This window comes from Colias philodice, chromosome 11 (genome assembly GCF_061535455.1).
Source record: "Colias philodice isolate Cphi_HAF_F1 chromosome 11, ilColPhil1 Martin Lab GWU primary, whole genome shotgun sequence".
Classification (NCBI taxonomy): domain Eukaryota; kingdom Metazoa; phylum Arthropoda; class Insecta; order Lepidoptera; family Pieridae; genus Colias; species Colias philodice.
This window is the reverse complement of record NC_143096.1, coordinates 8,779,194-8,796,602: the sequence shown is the minus strand read 5'-3', so window position 1 is coordinate 8,796,602 and position 17,409 is coordinate 8,779,194. Positions and strand designations below refer to the sequence as shown.

Below are 17,409 nucleotides of genomic sequence, written 5' to 3'. Positions count from 1 at the left end.
ACTTTGAAGTCTGACTGAAGACAGGCGGTGCTGCCACTTGCTTGCTGCGATAAATCATTACTGTTTCTGATGGCTGGTTCACACGATTAGTGCGAGTGCAGGTGTTTAGTAACTACGTGTGGACAGCGACTGTTTAGTGCAAGTGTTTAGTAGGCTGTGTAGAAAAGTGAATAGAAGCGTGTTCTATTTTTTTGCGAGTGGACTGCGAGTAGCCACGTCCCGCGCGCCCTCCCTTCCCCCTCACTCGCAGTGTGCCTGCCTAAACACGTCTGGACAGGAGTGTTTAGTGTTTAGTGTTTAGCGTAGTGTGTCGCACTAATCACCTGCATTCGCAGTGAATTGGACACTACTCGCACTACACACCTGCACTCGCACTAATCACCTGCACTCACACTAATCAAAGTGTAAACCAGCCTTTCCACAGAACAAGAATGAGTTTCGTTCTAGAATTTAATAAATTTTTATTCCTTATCCTCACTCTTAGAACATAGCGCAGACGGCTGTTTTAACACTAATTGTTGGGCTTCTATTATCAATTAATTATTATTTTCGATTCGACAAAGCAGAGCGCTCCGGCCGCGACATCGCCTTTTTTATGAGTTGTTAAAAATTTTAAACTCCCATACGTGGCAAATCCGACTACTATTTTTTATATCATTATAATAATTATTAATACGTGATTAATACCTTATTAAGGTTTGTGAGGAAAGAAAAATTTTAATGAAGGTATTATTTTCATAACAGCATATCATTTATCTACAATATTATTAAATTTATCAAATTTTTATACAGGATAAACAGTCTAATATCATAATAGTTACAAGATAGTAATTATTATCAATAATAATTGTTATTAATTTATTATTTCTCCATATCTTTATTATAGTAAAAATATAAGTGATATTTGTAAAATAAAACAACATTTTTTTATTTCCAAAAATATTAATTAAAACACAGAAATTTTAAGAATTATGGAATTAATAATAATAATCGAATCATCTAAGTACAGATTCATAAAAAAATTAAACAAAACATAATCAACTGTATTAATAAAACACGTTGACAATATTATTTGAAAGATTCAATTTCCAATTTACTTAATATTGTAATGAAATACAACTTCAGAGAACCAAAACACTTATTACATAATATACAGTAATATTGTGATTTTGCTGCCATAAGGCAATCTTCACACTGCCCCGCACCACGCTGCATGTTGCGTGACTGCGTGTTTAACGTTACTTGTAAGTATCTCCGTTTGTATAGAAAACACGCACAGTTGTGCGTGTTTTCTATACATGTTGGACACTAAAAATGCAACCACGCGCGTTCATGCGGATCACGCGCATACACGCGGAGAAACATGCACCCCCGCGCGTAGGTGCGGGGCGAGACGCAAGGTATGGCACACCGAATCCCGCAGTGCCGCGCGTCGTGATGCTCAGTATTGCACGACCACCACAGAGAACGGCGAATAAATGAGAGCCGCCGTGCGTGAATCTACAAACGCACCTACGCGCGTGAGTGCGCAAAAAACCCGCACGATGATGCAGATCTGCACTCCCACAGGAACGCGCGTAGGTGCGTCGACACGCAATATGCAGCATGATGCGGGGCAGTGTGAAGATCGCCTAATAGTAATACTAAACAAAACTTAACAATTCGTACAAACTACATAATAAACCGCCTTCAGGCACTCTTTAACTGAAGAGAAATAGGGACATCACACAAGTACAAGTATTTGTAAATTTACTTCACAAACAATTAGAATTGAATAGTAGGTATTTGAAATATATTTTGGTTTAAATATTTGAATCGTAACGGCGAATCAATAGCACACATACAATAATTATTGTGACACAATTGTTTTGGTATTAGTAAAACCTAAATTTGATCTGCAACAGATATTTGATGTTAACTTGAGCCACGTCGTATACGATAAATCTGAAATAGTTCTTAAGGAAATAATAGGTATAAAGTCAAATTCCGTGTCACCTTATTGCGTATGGGGCAGATGCAATAAACAAGTTTTACAAATAGAATATTATTATTTATTATTATTTATGGACAAGTCGTGCCAGACTGAGATGATTTATCAATGTTGCCCATCCACTTAGGACTTGGTTCTAGGCTAATTTAAGCCATAGAAGATACGATTTACCAGAGAGGTTTACCATACCCACAAATATGTACTTTATATACACCAAAAACAGAGTTGAATTGAGAACTTCCTTTGTTTTTGGCAAAATCATTCGAAACAAAAGCACACAACAGCAGGAATGATCTAATTATGTAAAAGGATACTCGTTGTACTGCAGTTTGCACTGCACCCGGTTCTCTATTGGTTTTCCCAAGGGCACAATAACACCATTGTCTAGCACCTTGTTCTGGGTCGGGTCAGGCTGCTCACGACCAACGCCCCATACTGAGTTCTTGCCGCTCGGTAGTTTGGTTACGTACTCCGCTTTCATGCACTCTTTCCTGTTAAATTATTTTCAGAGAATATCGTCATTAGTACTTTGTGTACCTAATGGACAAGATATTTAAAATTCAATATACTGATATATCTATTGCCTGTTATACGGAGTAAGATACTTTGATTATAAGCAGTTTAAGCATGATACAAAAAGCAACATTGCAAACAAAATAAATGCGTACAAATTACAAATTTAGTACATACACTCAACACTTCATTGGCAATTTTAATGAGACTGTTTTCTACTGACTATTTAGCCAGAAAATATAGCCAATTATTATTTCCACTCACATATCACCAAGAGCCACTTCACTCAGCAGCATCAGACCCACGGAGCTGGCTCTGCTTGCGAAGCAGTAGTTCGCCGACTTGGTCACCATGTCGGCGAAGTAGATCCCTTTGCCGAACATGTAACCCGTCACGGGCGCTTCTGGAGGCGCTATGCGAAGACCTACATACGAAAAATAATAAGTAAGTTTTTTTAATGCACAATACCTTATCAATATGCCATTTAAGTAGGACAAAAGTAACAGCAGTAACATTTTGTATTTTTCGAATAATTTTGAAGCTTTTACAATCAAAGCAGAAAAGGAATCAACTTGTACTTTTTAAACACTCCAGATTTATATTATACCTTGCGAGAGAATTCCAGCGTAGTTGGTAGTTCTGGAGCCGTGCCACAGAAGCCGCCTGTTGTCAAACTCTCGGAAAGGCTTGAAGCGGTCCTTTTCGCCTTCACGCACTACTTTAAAAACCTAAAAAATAAAAGAAATGCTTTTGGATACTAAATTAGTCATAAAATTCTTCTTCTTTCTTCTGGACATGCTCTGATTATCTGACGCATCAGTTAACATGACAAATAATAAATGAAAATTCCGCAAACATCACCAGCAAATCGTGAAACCGGACCTAAATGTGTGTTATATTTATCTTACATTTTAACTAACTAATACTAACATTTTAAAAATCTTTATACCTCTTGAAGTTCGAGTTTATAATTAGAGTGCGTGGAACCGTGCGTGTTCTTAATGTATTCATTTATCATCTTGAATTCCTCACTATCCTTGGCGATAGGCTCTATATCTGTTTTCAGTTTCTTATAATGAGCTTCAATTGGACAAGTGCTATTTACATCTGTTAAGAATAACATATGGGAAATTCTTTATTATTTTGAACAAATATTACAAGAAATCAAAATAAATATTTTTTTTTAGATTCTCATTTTTTTAAATATATGTTGAATACAATTAAAAAGAATTCTCAGAAAAGAGTTATATGCCCTTAATAAAAGACTTAATGCGGACAGATACTCATCACAAATAACCAATTTACCTGATTGCATAAGACTATAGGCAATTTCAATTTCGAGTAAGTTATCAAGCATCTGTATTTTATTGGTGATTGCGTCTATGCTGTCCAGCAGCGGAGGATTATTCGTACCAAAGTTATGGGGAATAAGAGTATAAAACCTGAAATAGTACCATAATAAAATATACATATTTATTAACCGACTTCAAAAAAAAGGAGGAGGTTATCAATTCGGCCGGTAGATATATATATTTTTTTTATGTATGTACACCGATTACTCCGAGGTTTCTGAACCGATTTACGTGATTCTTTATTTGTTCGATGCGGAATGGTGTCGAATTGGTCCCATAAAAATTTTATTCGGCTAGGCCCAGTTGTTTTTATTTTATGAGCATTTTTGTCTGTACTCGATGACTTAATTCGAATGTAGCAAGTAACTTTGATTAACTTCCCGGTAACCGATTGAGCTGAAATTTTGTATACGTATGTAAATTGGATAGCGATGAAACATTATCATGACTTAGAGCTGATTTGATGATGGAATCGGAAGGTGGCCATAGGAACTCAGTAATATATTGACTCAACTTTATCGAGTTTGGGCTCGTTTGATTCGTGTTGAAAATAACACTAAAAAGTATTAAATAAAATTAACTGCGTTAAAAATAACCGACTTCAAAAACGGAAAAGTAAAAAATAAAAAAGATTTGATATTATTAATTAATAATTACTACATATTATTTAGATGTGCTATTTATTAAATTATTAATACTTGACTGATTTCAAGACGAGATATCAACACAAACACGACGACAAAATACAAGATATGTCGACGGTATTGTATGTATATTGTATAATGTATACGTGTGTAAATGGTCAAAAGCGATTTTTGTTAATTTTTTTTCAGTCCTTTAAAAAAAGGATACATTAGTTTTCAGTTAACTAGTGATATGTGTAATGGTAAATAATGCTAAAACTAGTATTATTTTTATAAAAAAAAATATTAATCAAATAACAACCAATTGATATCTATAATTTATTTAACAGGAATATGAATATCAATAACAAATAACGCACCTGTTCGTAGCATCTACAATTTGACTGTTATTTGCCTTGCCTTTCTGAATATTTGTAAGAAGCTTAGATAAAACATTATATCCAGATTTAATTTGCTTCTTGGATAGTTTTCCTAAAGGCATCTTTTCTGTATCAAGCTGAAATAACAATAAAAAAACCACAAATTATTTCTATGTTTTTATCTTGAATGTGATAAAAAAAAGATTTCAACCAACAAATTAATTTTTTTGACCCACTGCGAAATATTTTTTTCACTTTTTTTCATTCCAAAAAAGTCAAATATTAACCTCAAACTCTAGCAGAGTCTTTATCATGGTGTCAACGTCGAATATCCTCTTAACGAGATTTTGCACTGGCATTGGGAGGCTACTGTTCTTGTCCACTTTTAGTTTCTTTATTTTTTCTTCACCGTAATCCATATCAATGGGGTAATATGCTTCTGGCACCTAAAATGAAAATAATAAACAAACACATTAGACTAAGAATTGTGGTATATTTTTGAAAACATCATCTGTTCACCTTTTATCATTTTATGGGTTACTAGCTTTCCGCCCGCAACTTCGCCCGCGTTGGTCCGACTAGGGCCCTTCCGGCCTCCTCCACTCAAGCGACAGCCCAAGCCGAGGTTCGAGATCCCCGTCAAGGGGGGACGCCCTTGCGCATGTCGCTACCAGGGTGAACCCTCAGTTCACCCCCGCGTCCGCGTTAAAATGTAGAAGCCCTTCTGGCTAACATTGAGAAACACCACACAAAAAAAAAAATTCGCCCGCGTTTTAAAAGAAAACCCGCATAGTTCCCGTTCCTGTGAGATTTCCGGGATAATACCTATCCTTTGTGTTAATCCAAGTTACCCTCTATATGTGTGCTAAATTTCATTGTAATCGGTTCAGTAGTATTTGCGTGAAAGAGTAACAAACATACACATACACATCCATCCTCACAAACTTTCGCATTTATAATATTAGAAGGATAGTTATAGGATATTTCCCCATCCAGTCCAGCAATATAACAATATAAGAAGACATTTGATGATATTTTTATTTTCTTTACGTAATCTTACCTTCACAAAATCTTTTCGGTCCTTCCAATCATTCTGGGTTTTCTCCTTATACAGGTTTCTGAACTTATCAGTGGCATCAAATAAAGTTTTACAATCCTCTACTTTGGTACCGCCTATAGGTGTACCAATACGACCCCACGCTCGGAACAACCAATATCTAAAATATAATAACATCTGTGAATTGGCTGGGATCACTATTGTGAAATATTATTGTATATAAACATGTTGGCATGGTTTTATTAAACACTTACTTAAATCTGATTTATTTATTCTTTATTGAACAATCATGCTAGAACAGAGATAGTGTTTATCATTTAAAGACCCTAGTTCGTTTCTTAGGTTTACTACACAGTTATAAAAAATTACTCAAAATAGCAATTTCTGAGTTCATCCAAAACAAAGAATGAAAAAAAAACTATTATTTTCTTATTTATAACATCAGCCCAGCTCTATATCTTACTTCTCATTATCATCAGCCTCCAACACTTGCAGCTTGTAGAAGGAATTCTTTCCCGCGACTACGTCAGTCTTGGCCAGCACCACTGTGAACTTATCCCCCGATCTGTCTGTATATACGTGTGCTTTGTCCGCTAGACCCGAGTCCGGGTCTACGGCCGTACCACCTATATGGCCAATCTTTATATTAATATCGAAGAATGCGTAATAATCTATATGATGAAAATGAATCGCCAAATGTTATGCTAAGCGTAAAACTCGAGAACGGTTCGACCATTTCTGATATTTTCTTAACGGTTTTGTTAAGGCACAAGGATAGTTTTTGGAGAGAAAACATGAAAAGGGGCAATAGGGCATAAAAACGTTTGCTGGAGCAATTAGTATTAATATAGAAGCGACATTCCTCACTCTGAAAATTCGAACGCCCTAATCGTGAATGTGAAATCACGCTCTCAATTAAACAGATATTGACATAATTTTAAAAGAGTAAATATAGATCTTGTCGGCAATGCGGCTACTATCTGTTAAAACTGTTTTCCCGAACCAGTTGTAAATATTAAATTATGTATTTTGACGATAAAAAAGCTTATTAATTATACCTTTAACTTTAATCTTTTGTTTGGCTGATTTTGACTTTGCATACATGCTTCCAGATATTAACTCTATGGATTTTCCGTCGATTACATCTTGCGGTACTCGTTTTGTTGGCTGTGTAAGTTTAATAAATTGTTACAAGACGGAACATTTTACATACATTTTTCCTTAATAATCATTTGAAAAGAAAAGCTGTTGAAATTGATGTACATTTTTAAAATACATTACTAGAAATATTTTTTTTTAATTGAAAATTCGTTATTCATACTTACATCAGACCCCCAAGGAGCAATATTATGTTGTTTGATAAGTTCTAACGTTTCTGTGACGGTGCCCGTTTTGGGGTCAATTTGATCCATGAATGTTTCATCCACAACCTATAGAGAAGAGGCAAAAATGCGAGTCTCACGTGAGAAAGAATACTCCACATTAAATAAAACAGGACACTATTTACAAAACAAGTTCACATGCCCAAAGAAAATGACTCACTTCAATATCTTGATCCTGGATTTCTTCCATTTTCCTGGGCATATTTTCGACATCTGTCTTTGTGGATATAACAGCCGCAGTTGTCTCAGTCAATTTAGACACAACAAGACCTCCCATTTCTAATACACGATTTTGAACTTCCTCTTTTAGAGCATTAAATTTTCCATATAAGTAAAATTGGAGATTCTTCAAAGGTGCATGAGGGATAGTTTTTTCACTGAAATTAATTAATTGTTTTTTAGTAATATTGAGAAAAGCATGTAACTAGTTAAAATTTTAAATAGATCATTATTATTAATCATTTCTATGATTTGTCAATTTTTGCCGAATATAATATTATTTGAATATAATATAATGTAATAATACATTGTGTACATTGAATTAATGTGGCCAATGTTAAACATATTTAATAGATAAAAAAGTTAATCATGCTATTCACAAACCTCTCTGGCTCCTCTTTCTTGACGACGACTATAGCCGGCGGTGGAGCAACCTCAAATACTCGCTCGCCCACTTTAGGTTTGTAGCTTTTAAACACTGAGCCGCCTTTATATGGTGCCGGTACAACCATTTTAGCCCTTTTAGGATTTGTAGTTGTATAGATACATTTAGTCCATTCACTTATATTACCTGTAAATTTGTTAAACCTTTTTAATGAGAGGATTTTTTCAATTTTATCAAAGTTTGACAGGGCTCTCTGCTCTCAACAATAACATCAAAAAGCTGAGACAATAATTTATTGAGTGCAAGATTTATAGAAAAATAAACAAATTTTAGAAGGGTATGTATACCTGTGCATTTATAATGGAATGTATCAAGAATTAATTGCCCCTGCTTGCATTCTCGACATGGCTGCAGTGCTCCAAACGCCATTATGTCAGCCAGATGATCCAGACACTGAAATTTTTTACTGTATGTAATCTTGTTTACTAAGCCTTTAATTTTTATCTTTGAAAATAAGAAATCACGAAAAAGGGGCAATTGGGCAGAACAAAGTATGTCAGGGTAACTAGTTTATAATAAAAATTTAGATGATATTTTTTAATATAGAAAATATCTTACTTATTAAAAATTTTGTCCAAAATCAACAATTTTCAATAAATATGTTTAAATATATGATGGATGCAAGTACACAATAGAACACAAACCTCATCTGTGCCTTTTAGGATTTTTTGTGAGTTTTTTTCAAGTAGTTCATGCAAGTCAGTCTTGCTTAACTCACTGAGCAAGTTTCTGTATTTGTGAAACAATTTATTTTGTTTCTCTAATTTCTTTTCTAATTCTTTCTCTTGTTTTATTTCTGCTGCATCTTTTGCTTCTGCTTTTAATTTTTTCACTGGAACTTCGTCCAGATTTGAAGCTCTGAAAATAAAATATTGAGTATTATAAAAATTTTCATTGCAATGCATACAAAAAAAAAACAAATAGGTATGTAGATTGTAGAATTTGAAAACTCCATCTGAATCAAGGAAAATACAAAGCTTAAATAAATAACTTACAAAAAAACCAGACATAATATTCTCTGTCTTATCAATTAATCTTGAACTTGTCTTTTAGTTTATACTAGCTTCCGCCCGTGACTCCGTCCGCGCGGATGTCGGTCTTCGCGTGGATGGTTGATTTTTTTTGTTGATTTACCATTTTGAGTAACTGACAATGACATCTTATAAATATCTATTGGACCCAAATACGCCTAGGCCTATAATAATACGCAACGTGTGTTCGCGCTTCTACAGAACAACGTCTATGGATAAAACTGAAAAATTAAGATTAATTTTTTTTCTACGTATTTTTCCAGGATAAAAAGTATCCTATTTTACGCCCAGGATAATAAGGTATAATTATACCAAGTTTCATCGAAATCGAACCGTTAGTTTTCACGTGATGTCTTCACATACAGACAGACAGACAGACAGACAGACAGACAAAATTTTTTTTAATCACATATTTGGGTTTGGTATCGATCCAGTAACACCCCCTGCTATTTATTTTTTCAATATTTTCAATGTACAGAATTGATCCTTCTACAGATTTATTATATGTATAGATAATTTTAAGATGTATACTTGTAACTCAACATCTTGTTGGTTTTATAAGGATTTATAACAAAATAAAGCAAAACATAAAAATAAAACCCACTTTATTTCATCTTTAACCATTTTTTGGTCTTCCTTACTAAGTTTAACAAATCCTGGAATGTCTTCTCCACCAGCTAGGAACAACAATTCAGCCTTCCTTTCAGCAAAACACTTAACATGATGCCATGCTGGTGCGTCTCCATACCTTGGATCATATTCTATTTTGGCAACTCTGACTTCATCCTAAGACATAAATATTTTTTTTGTGAACAACAATCCTTACCTACCTGATATTAATTTAAATTTAGTTATTATGGTAATACAGAATTTTATTTTACAAACATTTATTTAACACTCTATTGTTTATAAAATGGAAAAGAAAATAACAAACATTGTTTTCCCCAAGAAAAAATCATTGATTTAGTTAAAACCTTAATTATTGTGTAGATTTTCATAAAGAAGAGTTTCATCTGATAGCGATTATTGACTATTCATAACAGAAGTCAGTATAATTTTTATTTTAGTATAGCTATACATAAAATATGTTAACTTTTCCTACCTTACAAATTTTTATATCACAGTGTTTGCAGGTACATTTGCTGGACTTAGCATATTCAATTGTATAATTGGAGAGGCCGGTTTGAACAGTTTTACTTTCATTGCCTCTCTTAGTTCCCTTGCCTTTCTTTCCCTTTTCTGTGGGTAAAACCACTGCACCAGAGGATCCACCTAATTTTGTTGGATATTACATTAATATTCATCCACACAATATTTGTTTCAAAGCATTAAACATGTAAGTAATAGAAAATTATACTAACCAATTTTTTCTTTAATTTTTTTCTGGTCATTGTGTGTTAGTTTATTGAAGTTTGAAATTTCAGCAATACTTGTTGGACACTTCTTTTTGAAAAAACATTCTTCATGATGCCAATTTGGTTGCTTCCCATCATGGAATGCAGACTGAAAATGAAAAGATGTATGATTAAATGAATCAATGCTTCAGGATTAATATGCTTTATAGTTTATAACTGACTTTAAAAAAGGAGGAGTTCTTAATTTGTCTTCAAGTTAATGTTTTTCAATCCTATAATAATAATAATAATGCTTTCTAAATAACAAGAAAATTAATTTGTGAAATAAAACTCATTTTCAAAAATATTCCTGCCATATTAAGGTATAATATAAAAAATTACAATAGTAAATTTATATCTGTAGTTTTATTTTTCATTTTTTTACTTTTAATAGAGTGCAAATAATAGGGAAGGAGGAGCTAAAAAATACCACATTTCACACAATGATTTATTTATGAATTCTAATCAAAACAATGTATGTAGGTATATGAACGCTTATATACACAATATATAGCTCTTTTAAAATATTATCCAAGTTTCATCACTGGCCGCGAAAGCCCGACGCCACTAGCCCATACAAAAGTACCCAAACCTCTTTTTAATAAATTTTGATCACCAACGTAATAGTCCATTGAAATGTTACATTTTTTTTTTAGGCCAAATCTTAAGTTTTTTAGAGGACGCAATTTTATTTTTTGGATGTGTAGGGGAGGTCAGTGTGAAGCTAAAACCAAGTTTGTGGGGTCGCCACCCTTGTCCCACGGCCGCCATCTTGAAAATAGTGGTTGAAATGGTTTTTACGATATATCACTTAAACTATTTATCTGATAAAAAAACATTATTAGCATTATTTGTTGCAAATTAAATTCTCTACAACTTTAGTCCAGTAACTTTTTGTCGTAGAACTATAAATAAAAAAGTTATAAGTGAAAATGTTCAGAAATTAGAGCTATTTATGTTTTTCGATAATTTTTTTTTATCATTTTAGGAAGAAATTATATCAGACAATTTTTGTAGATTGTTTTTCGAGGAACAATTTTTATTTACAACATTTTTTAATTACGTCAGTAGCTAGGGTTTTACAGCGCTCTGAAGTGAGTACTATTTTTCAGTACTCTTAACTAGACATAAATTGGCTATTGGCTCTTTTCCCAGACTCCAGAACAATGGAAGCATACTGCAGAACATTTCAGCCCTGCTTTTCGACGTAAAAAATAACGTGCTTCCAGACTCTACCTCCTGGGAGGTGGGGAAAATAGTCAATAATTAATTATTAATAATATTGCAAAATTAATTATGAAAAATATTATAATAACAGAAAAAACAATTACTGATGACAAATTATTATTTATACACACATAATATATGTATATGTATAATGTATAGCTAATAGCACTGAAAAATAGTACTCACTTCGGAGTGCTGTAAAACCTTAGCTATTGACCTAATGGAAAAATGTTATGTATAAAAGTTGTTCCTCGAAAAACAATCTACAAAAATGGTCTGATATCATTTCTTCGTAAAATGATAAAAAAAAGTTTTATTGAAAAATATAAATATCTCTAATTTCTGAACATTTTCGCTTATAATTTTTTTATTTATAGTTCTACGATAAAAAGTTACTGGACTAAAGTTGTAAAGAATTTAATTTGCAACAAATAATGCTAACAATGTTTTTTTATCAGATAAATAGTTTAAGAGATATATCGTAAAAACCATATCTACCGCTCTTTTCAAGGTGGCGGCCGTGGGACAAGGGTGGCGACCCCACAAACTTGGTGATAGCTTCACGCTGACCGGGGGGGTCTACACATCAAAAAAATAAAATCGCGTCCTCTAAAAAATGCGACCCCAAATGTAACTTTTCAATGGACTATAAAGTGTGTATAAATTGTACTTAAAATATAAAAATTCTCTGATAAATTAAATTATTAAGACTTAAATGAATGTTAAGATGATCTTAATAAGTCAAAATTTAATAAAATTTAATAATCTTTTTGTAATCTTGTTTTTTTCATAGGGGTACACTTGTACCCCAGGGTATTGTTTATGAAATTTTAAGTTGGGTACGGTTCCAGACTCCAGAGTAAACTTGTAATTTTTTTTCTAGACTTACCTATATGTAGGTATCTTATTTATTAAAACATATTCAGAAATCTTTACTAATACATATTATAAAGCTGATAGTCCATTGAATGAGTCCCTCCAAGGGGGGTCTAGAGTGCGTGAGTTAGTAACGTAAGATGTTTCTTCGGAAACATGTCAAAAGTCCCTAGGTAATAAACATACTAAAACCCCGGGACACTAGGAGGAGCCCCGGAGTGGGGGGAGGGGGGGAATGGGTCCATTTTTTCATTTTTCGCTTAAATCTCAAAAACGGTACATGTTAGAGAAAAACTTTCAAGGAAAAGTTGAAAGGCCATAAAATTTTCTACAAGTTGTACAGTGCGACACAAAAGAGATGAAAATAAATGAGGGCGCCACCGTCGCTCATATAGCAACACTGATACTGCGACGCAAGCGATCTTGATACTATAGAATAAAAATCCAAAAATCTATATAATATAATCTAAAATAAATACCGCGATTTAAACCGTTATAATTGTTTCATTGTAGCAATAGTGTAAATTTAAGACAAAAATACATTAGTATTTTAATTGACCTACCTAGGTCAAATTTTACTTAAATGTATTTGGAATTAGTTATTTTATAAAAATCGGTCAAGTGTTTAGACTGCAGAGGCGCACATAGAATCAAACATACAAACAAACAAGCATACATGCAGCTCAAACACATTACCCTCTTTCTGGGTCCGTCGGGTAGAAAAAAACAAGGCGATTTGAAAACCACATATTTTTATTTTTTTTGTAGATAAATTTTGTACATTAATATAATTCATCAAAATCTAAATATTCTACTCCTTCAAAGGACTGATCATCACTCTGTTTCGAAGTACTGGCAAGAGGGTACGGGGCATCTTCAGTATCTGTAAATATGATACAGTAAATATGATTTTTTTTCTTATGGTTTGATTGATTAATAGATAGATAGCTGTATGAAAACAGTTATCACTATACTATGTAGTAAAATCTAAACTAGGTACTTTATTTGAGGCTGGTTGGATTGGATATAACTTCTTGACTCAAATTGTGCTGGTCGCACTATAAAAACTAGTTTTTGTTTACATACAAATAACCTCAAATTAAATTGCGAAAACGTAATAATCGCCATACATACATACATTAAACACTCGTCACTAATGGAATATTCTATTTTACGTAGTACTGAGCAAAAATAAATGGAATCTCACCGGTATATTCTGCTGTACGTTTGTAAACGTTTTCCAAATCAGTCAATAAATTTCCAGCTTGAAATTCGGACAAACACCGAATAAAAACTTTATACACCACATCACGGACACCGCTACGTTTAACCTTTTTCATGATGTCTCCTTTTTTATTTAAATTTCTTGTTCTAAATAACAATTTTATCTCAATAATTCTCCACTTCACGAAAAAAACAACAAATTTTTATTCAACTTGACAGCTACATTGCCAATTCAGGGTTGCCAGGTAATGAAAAACGAATTAGTTCCAAAATAATTAATTTCATCTCTTTTATGTCGTACTATACCTAAATCATTTTTTTCTATTCGCAGCCGTTTTCGAGCTACATCCCATGAAAGGTGAAAAATTCAACTATCGTAACTAACCTAATAAAATTCAATTCCCCGTAAACGCCTCGGTGGTGGAATCTGGTATTTTTATCAATGATAGACCTAATTATGAGCAATCTATGTGTACCGGTCACAAGTTGCACTTTTGAGTTTTTTGGAAGAAAAAAATAAAAAGATCAAGTTCAGTACTCAAACTACCCTAATATAATATTTTGACAATCGATTCCTCCTAAAGGCTTCCATGGAGGAATGTGTTTATTTTACCAATTATAGACCTAATTAAGAGCAATCTATCAGTACCGGTCACAAGTTGCACTTTTGAGTTTTTTGGAAGAAAAAAAAAAGATCAAGTTCAGTAACTCAAACTACCCTAATATAATATTTTGACAATTGATTCCTCCTAAAGGCTTCCATGGAGGAATGTGTTTATTTTACCAATTATAGACCTAATTAGGAGCAATCTATCTGTACCGGTCACAAGTTGCACTTTTGAGTTTTTTGGAAGATAAAAAATAAAAAGTTCAAGTATCGTAACTACCCTAATAAAATTCAATTCCCCGTAAACGCCTCCGTGGTGGAATCTGGTATTTTTATCAATGATAGACCTAATTATGAGCAATCTATCTGTATCGGTCACAAGTTGCACTTTTGAGTTTTTTGGAAGAAAAAAATAAAAAGATCAAGTTCAGTAACTCAAACTACCCTAATATAATATTTTGACAATAGATTCCTCCTAAAGGCTTCCATGGAGGAATGTGTTTATTTTACCAATTATAGACCTAATTAAGAGCAATCTATCAGTACCGGTCACAAGTTGCACTTTTGAGTTTCTTGGAAGAAAAAAATAAAAAGATCAAGTTCAGTAACTCAAACTACCCTAATATAATATTTTGACAATCGATTCCTCCTAGAGGCTTCCATGGAGGAATGTGTTTATTTTACCAATTATAGACCTAATTATGAGCAATCTATCTGTACCGGTCACAAGTTGCACTTTTGAGTTTTTTTGAAGAAAAAAATAAAAAGATCAAGTTCAGTAACTCAAACTACCCTAATATAATATTTTGACAATCGATTCCTCCTAAAGGCTTCCATGGAGGAATGTGTTTATTTTACCAATTATAGACCTAATTAAGAGCAATCTATCAGTACCGGTCACAAGTTGCACATTTGAGTTTTTTGGAAGAAAGAAATATTTTTTGAAAAATTGTTTGAGCCAAAATCATTTTTTACTGCGTGTAACTCAGAAACGGTAGGATATAGGAAAAAATTATTTAAGTACAACTTGTAGATAATTTTATGGCCTTACAACTTTTCCTTGAAAGTTTTTCTCTAACATGTACCGTTTTTGAGATTTAAGAGAAAAATGAAAAAAATGGACCCTTTCCCCCCTCCCCCCACTCCGGGGCTCCTCCTAGTGTCCCGGGGTTTTAGTATGTTTATTACCTAGGGACTCTTGACATGTTTCCGAAGAAACATCTTACGTTACTAACTCACGCACTCTAGAACTTTTTATTCAATGGACTATGAAGAGTTTGTTTGTTTGTTTGTTTGAACGCGCTAATCTCGGGAACTACTGGTCCGATTTGAAAAATTCTTTCGGTGTTAGATAGCCCATTTATCGAGGAAGGTTATAGGCTATATTATATCATCACGCTACGACCAACAGGAGTGGAGCCACGGGGGTGAAACCGCGCGGAGCAGCTAGTAATAAATATTGAGACATTAATTGAAATCTCCAAAACTGATTTGTCACACAGGATTTAGGTATACATACTTCAAATTTTTAGTTTTATATAGGTTTTCGGTTTTCCTGTATGAGTACATAATATAAATTTCATATTGATATACTTAACTAGGTATAAAACCATATTCTTACCTGAACCATAATAGCTATTCGTAAAGCCCCCTGATCTATCTTCTGTTGACAAACTTTACATGATGCTCTGCCAGATTTCGCATATTCAACTTGATACGGCAAATCACTCATTATCAAAAACTAGAAATAACAAGCATAGAGGAAAGTAATATAATATACTGATAACAAGCACAGAGCAAGTAATCACAGAGCAAGTAATATACGTAGGCCCAACACGTTGGCCCCATGTGTACTGCCACAGAGCAAGTAATATTGTACTGCCACCATTCAATGTTGTACTTGTGTACGTGTGTCGTGTGTAAAGTTTAAACGTTGTATCGTTGTCATACCTACTACGTATGGTATAAACCTCAAGGTCAGTATATATTATTATGTTCTGTGCTCAAGGTCGACCTTCACCGGCGCCGGCGTGATAATAGAATGAGACTTTGATATAATGAATAATAGAATGAGAATTTTATAATAAAGTGTATTAAAAAATGTATTAAAAATGAGTTTAGTGGGAGAAGCCTGGACAGGATATTTTTTAATTAATTATTAAAAAATCTTTTATTTTCATTTTTTATTAATTGCAGTTTCGAGATAATAAAACAATTTTGTAATAAAACAGCGCTGACATAATTTTTTTTTTCATCATCCTACCTATCAAGTGAAAGTAACTGGTACCGACATACCTGTTTATACCTGCCGACCTAGCCGTTTGTCCCGGTAAATATTAGAAAACGACTATGCCTGCACATTCTGTAGGTTTCATACTTTAAGTCTATTATAATTTTTTTTTATTATCTTGATACTGGCTCATAATTTGACTTGGCTAGTTTTTAGAACCTCACAAAATATAAACAGTATGTAAAACTAGCCTCATCAAATTATGGGGTTCAATAGGTCATTAGTTGTTTGCTTTGTGAAAATAATTATATTATTCAAATTAAAAAAGTTATATTTTGGAATAAACGTTGTTCTCTAAGGGAAAATAAAACAATTGAGTTTTCAGTTCACCTAAGAACTTAATACATCTTTGTAAATAAATTTCTGGACTGTCTACAGAACTTGGCACAGAAATAATAATAATGGTTTTTAGCAAACTCAATACAAGGCTAAAATTAAATAAAAAATGTTTTTATCTAATTATCATCGTCATTATTTTGATTAATATCTTCTACATAATAAGACTGGTTAAAACATTTGTATCGGACGTGGCATATCCCTGTGGCATATCCCTTCCAAGCACTTTTGTTTCATGTCACTACATACACAACGGGATGAACGGCAACCAGCTTTACATTGTCATGATAATATCACTTCGATAAACTGACTTTACTGATGAAGTAATTGGCAACAGTTTTTTGTCCTCAACCTTTCAGCTAGAGTCTATGGGTTCAGAAAGCGTGGGTCTTGCTACGTTTGCATTCTGCCAATAAAATGCCTGGTAGGTGGCTCTTAGCACATGCAGGCGAGACGCATGTTG

At 33.3% G+C, this 17,409-nt stretch overlaps 1 protein-coding gene across 1 annotated transcript; it reads right to left on the bottom strand.

The window, feature by feature from the left end:
- Positions 1-1,738: 1,738 nt before the first annotated feature.
- On the bottom strand, positions 1,739-16,312 carry LOC149484773 (poly [ADP-ribose] polymerase 1-like). Its single transcript, XM_089701041.1, has 20 exons — positions 15,942-16,312; positions 10,354-10,495; positions 10,095-10,264; positions 9,597-9,778; positions 8,606-8,819; positions 8,249-8,354; positions 7,901-8,087; positions 7,458-7,674; positions 7,241-7,345; positions 6,974-7,082; positions 6,379-6,541; positions 5,919-6,075; positions 5,146-5,304; positions 4,859-4,995; positions 3,809-3,945; positions 3,453-3,610; positions 3,111-3,231; positions 2,768-2,927; positions 2,305-2,481; positions 1,739-1,944 (listed from the first exon to the last, which is right to left on the bottom strand). Exons 1-20 carry the CDS (start codon positions 16,050-16,052, stop codon positions 1,875-1,877), a joined length of 2,982 nt encoding a protein of 993 aa, XP_089557167.1. The 5' UTR covers positions 16,053-16,312; the 3' UTR covers positions 1,739-1,874.
- Positions 16,313-17,409: the final 1,097 nt, after the last annotated feature.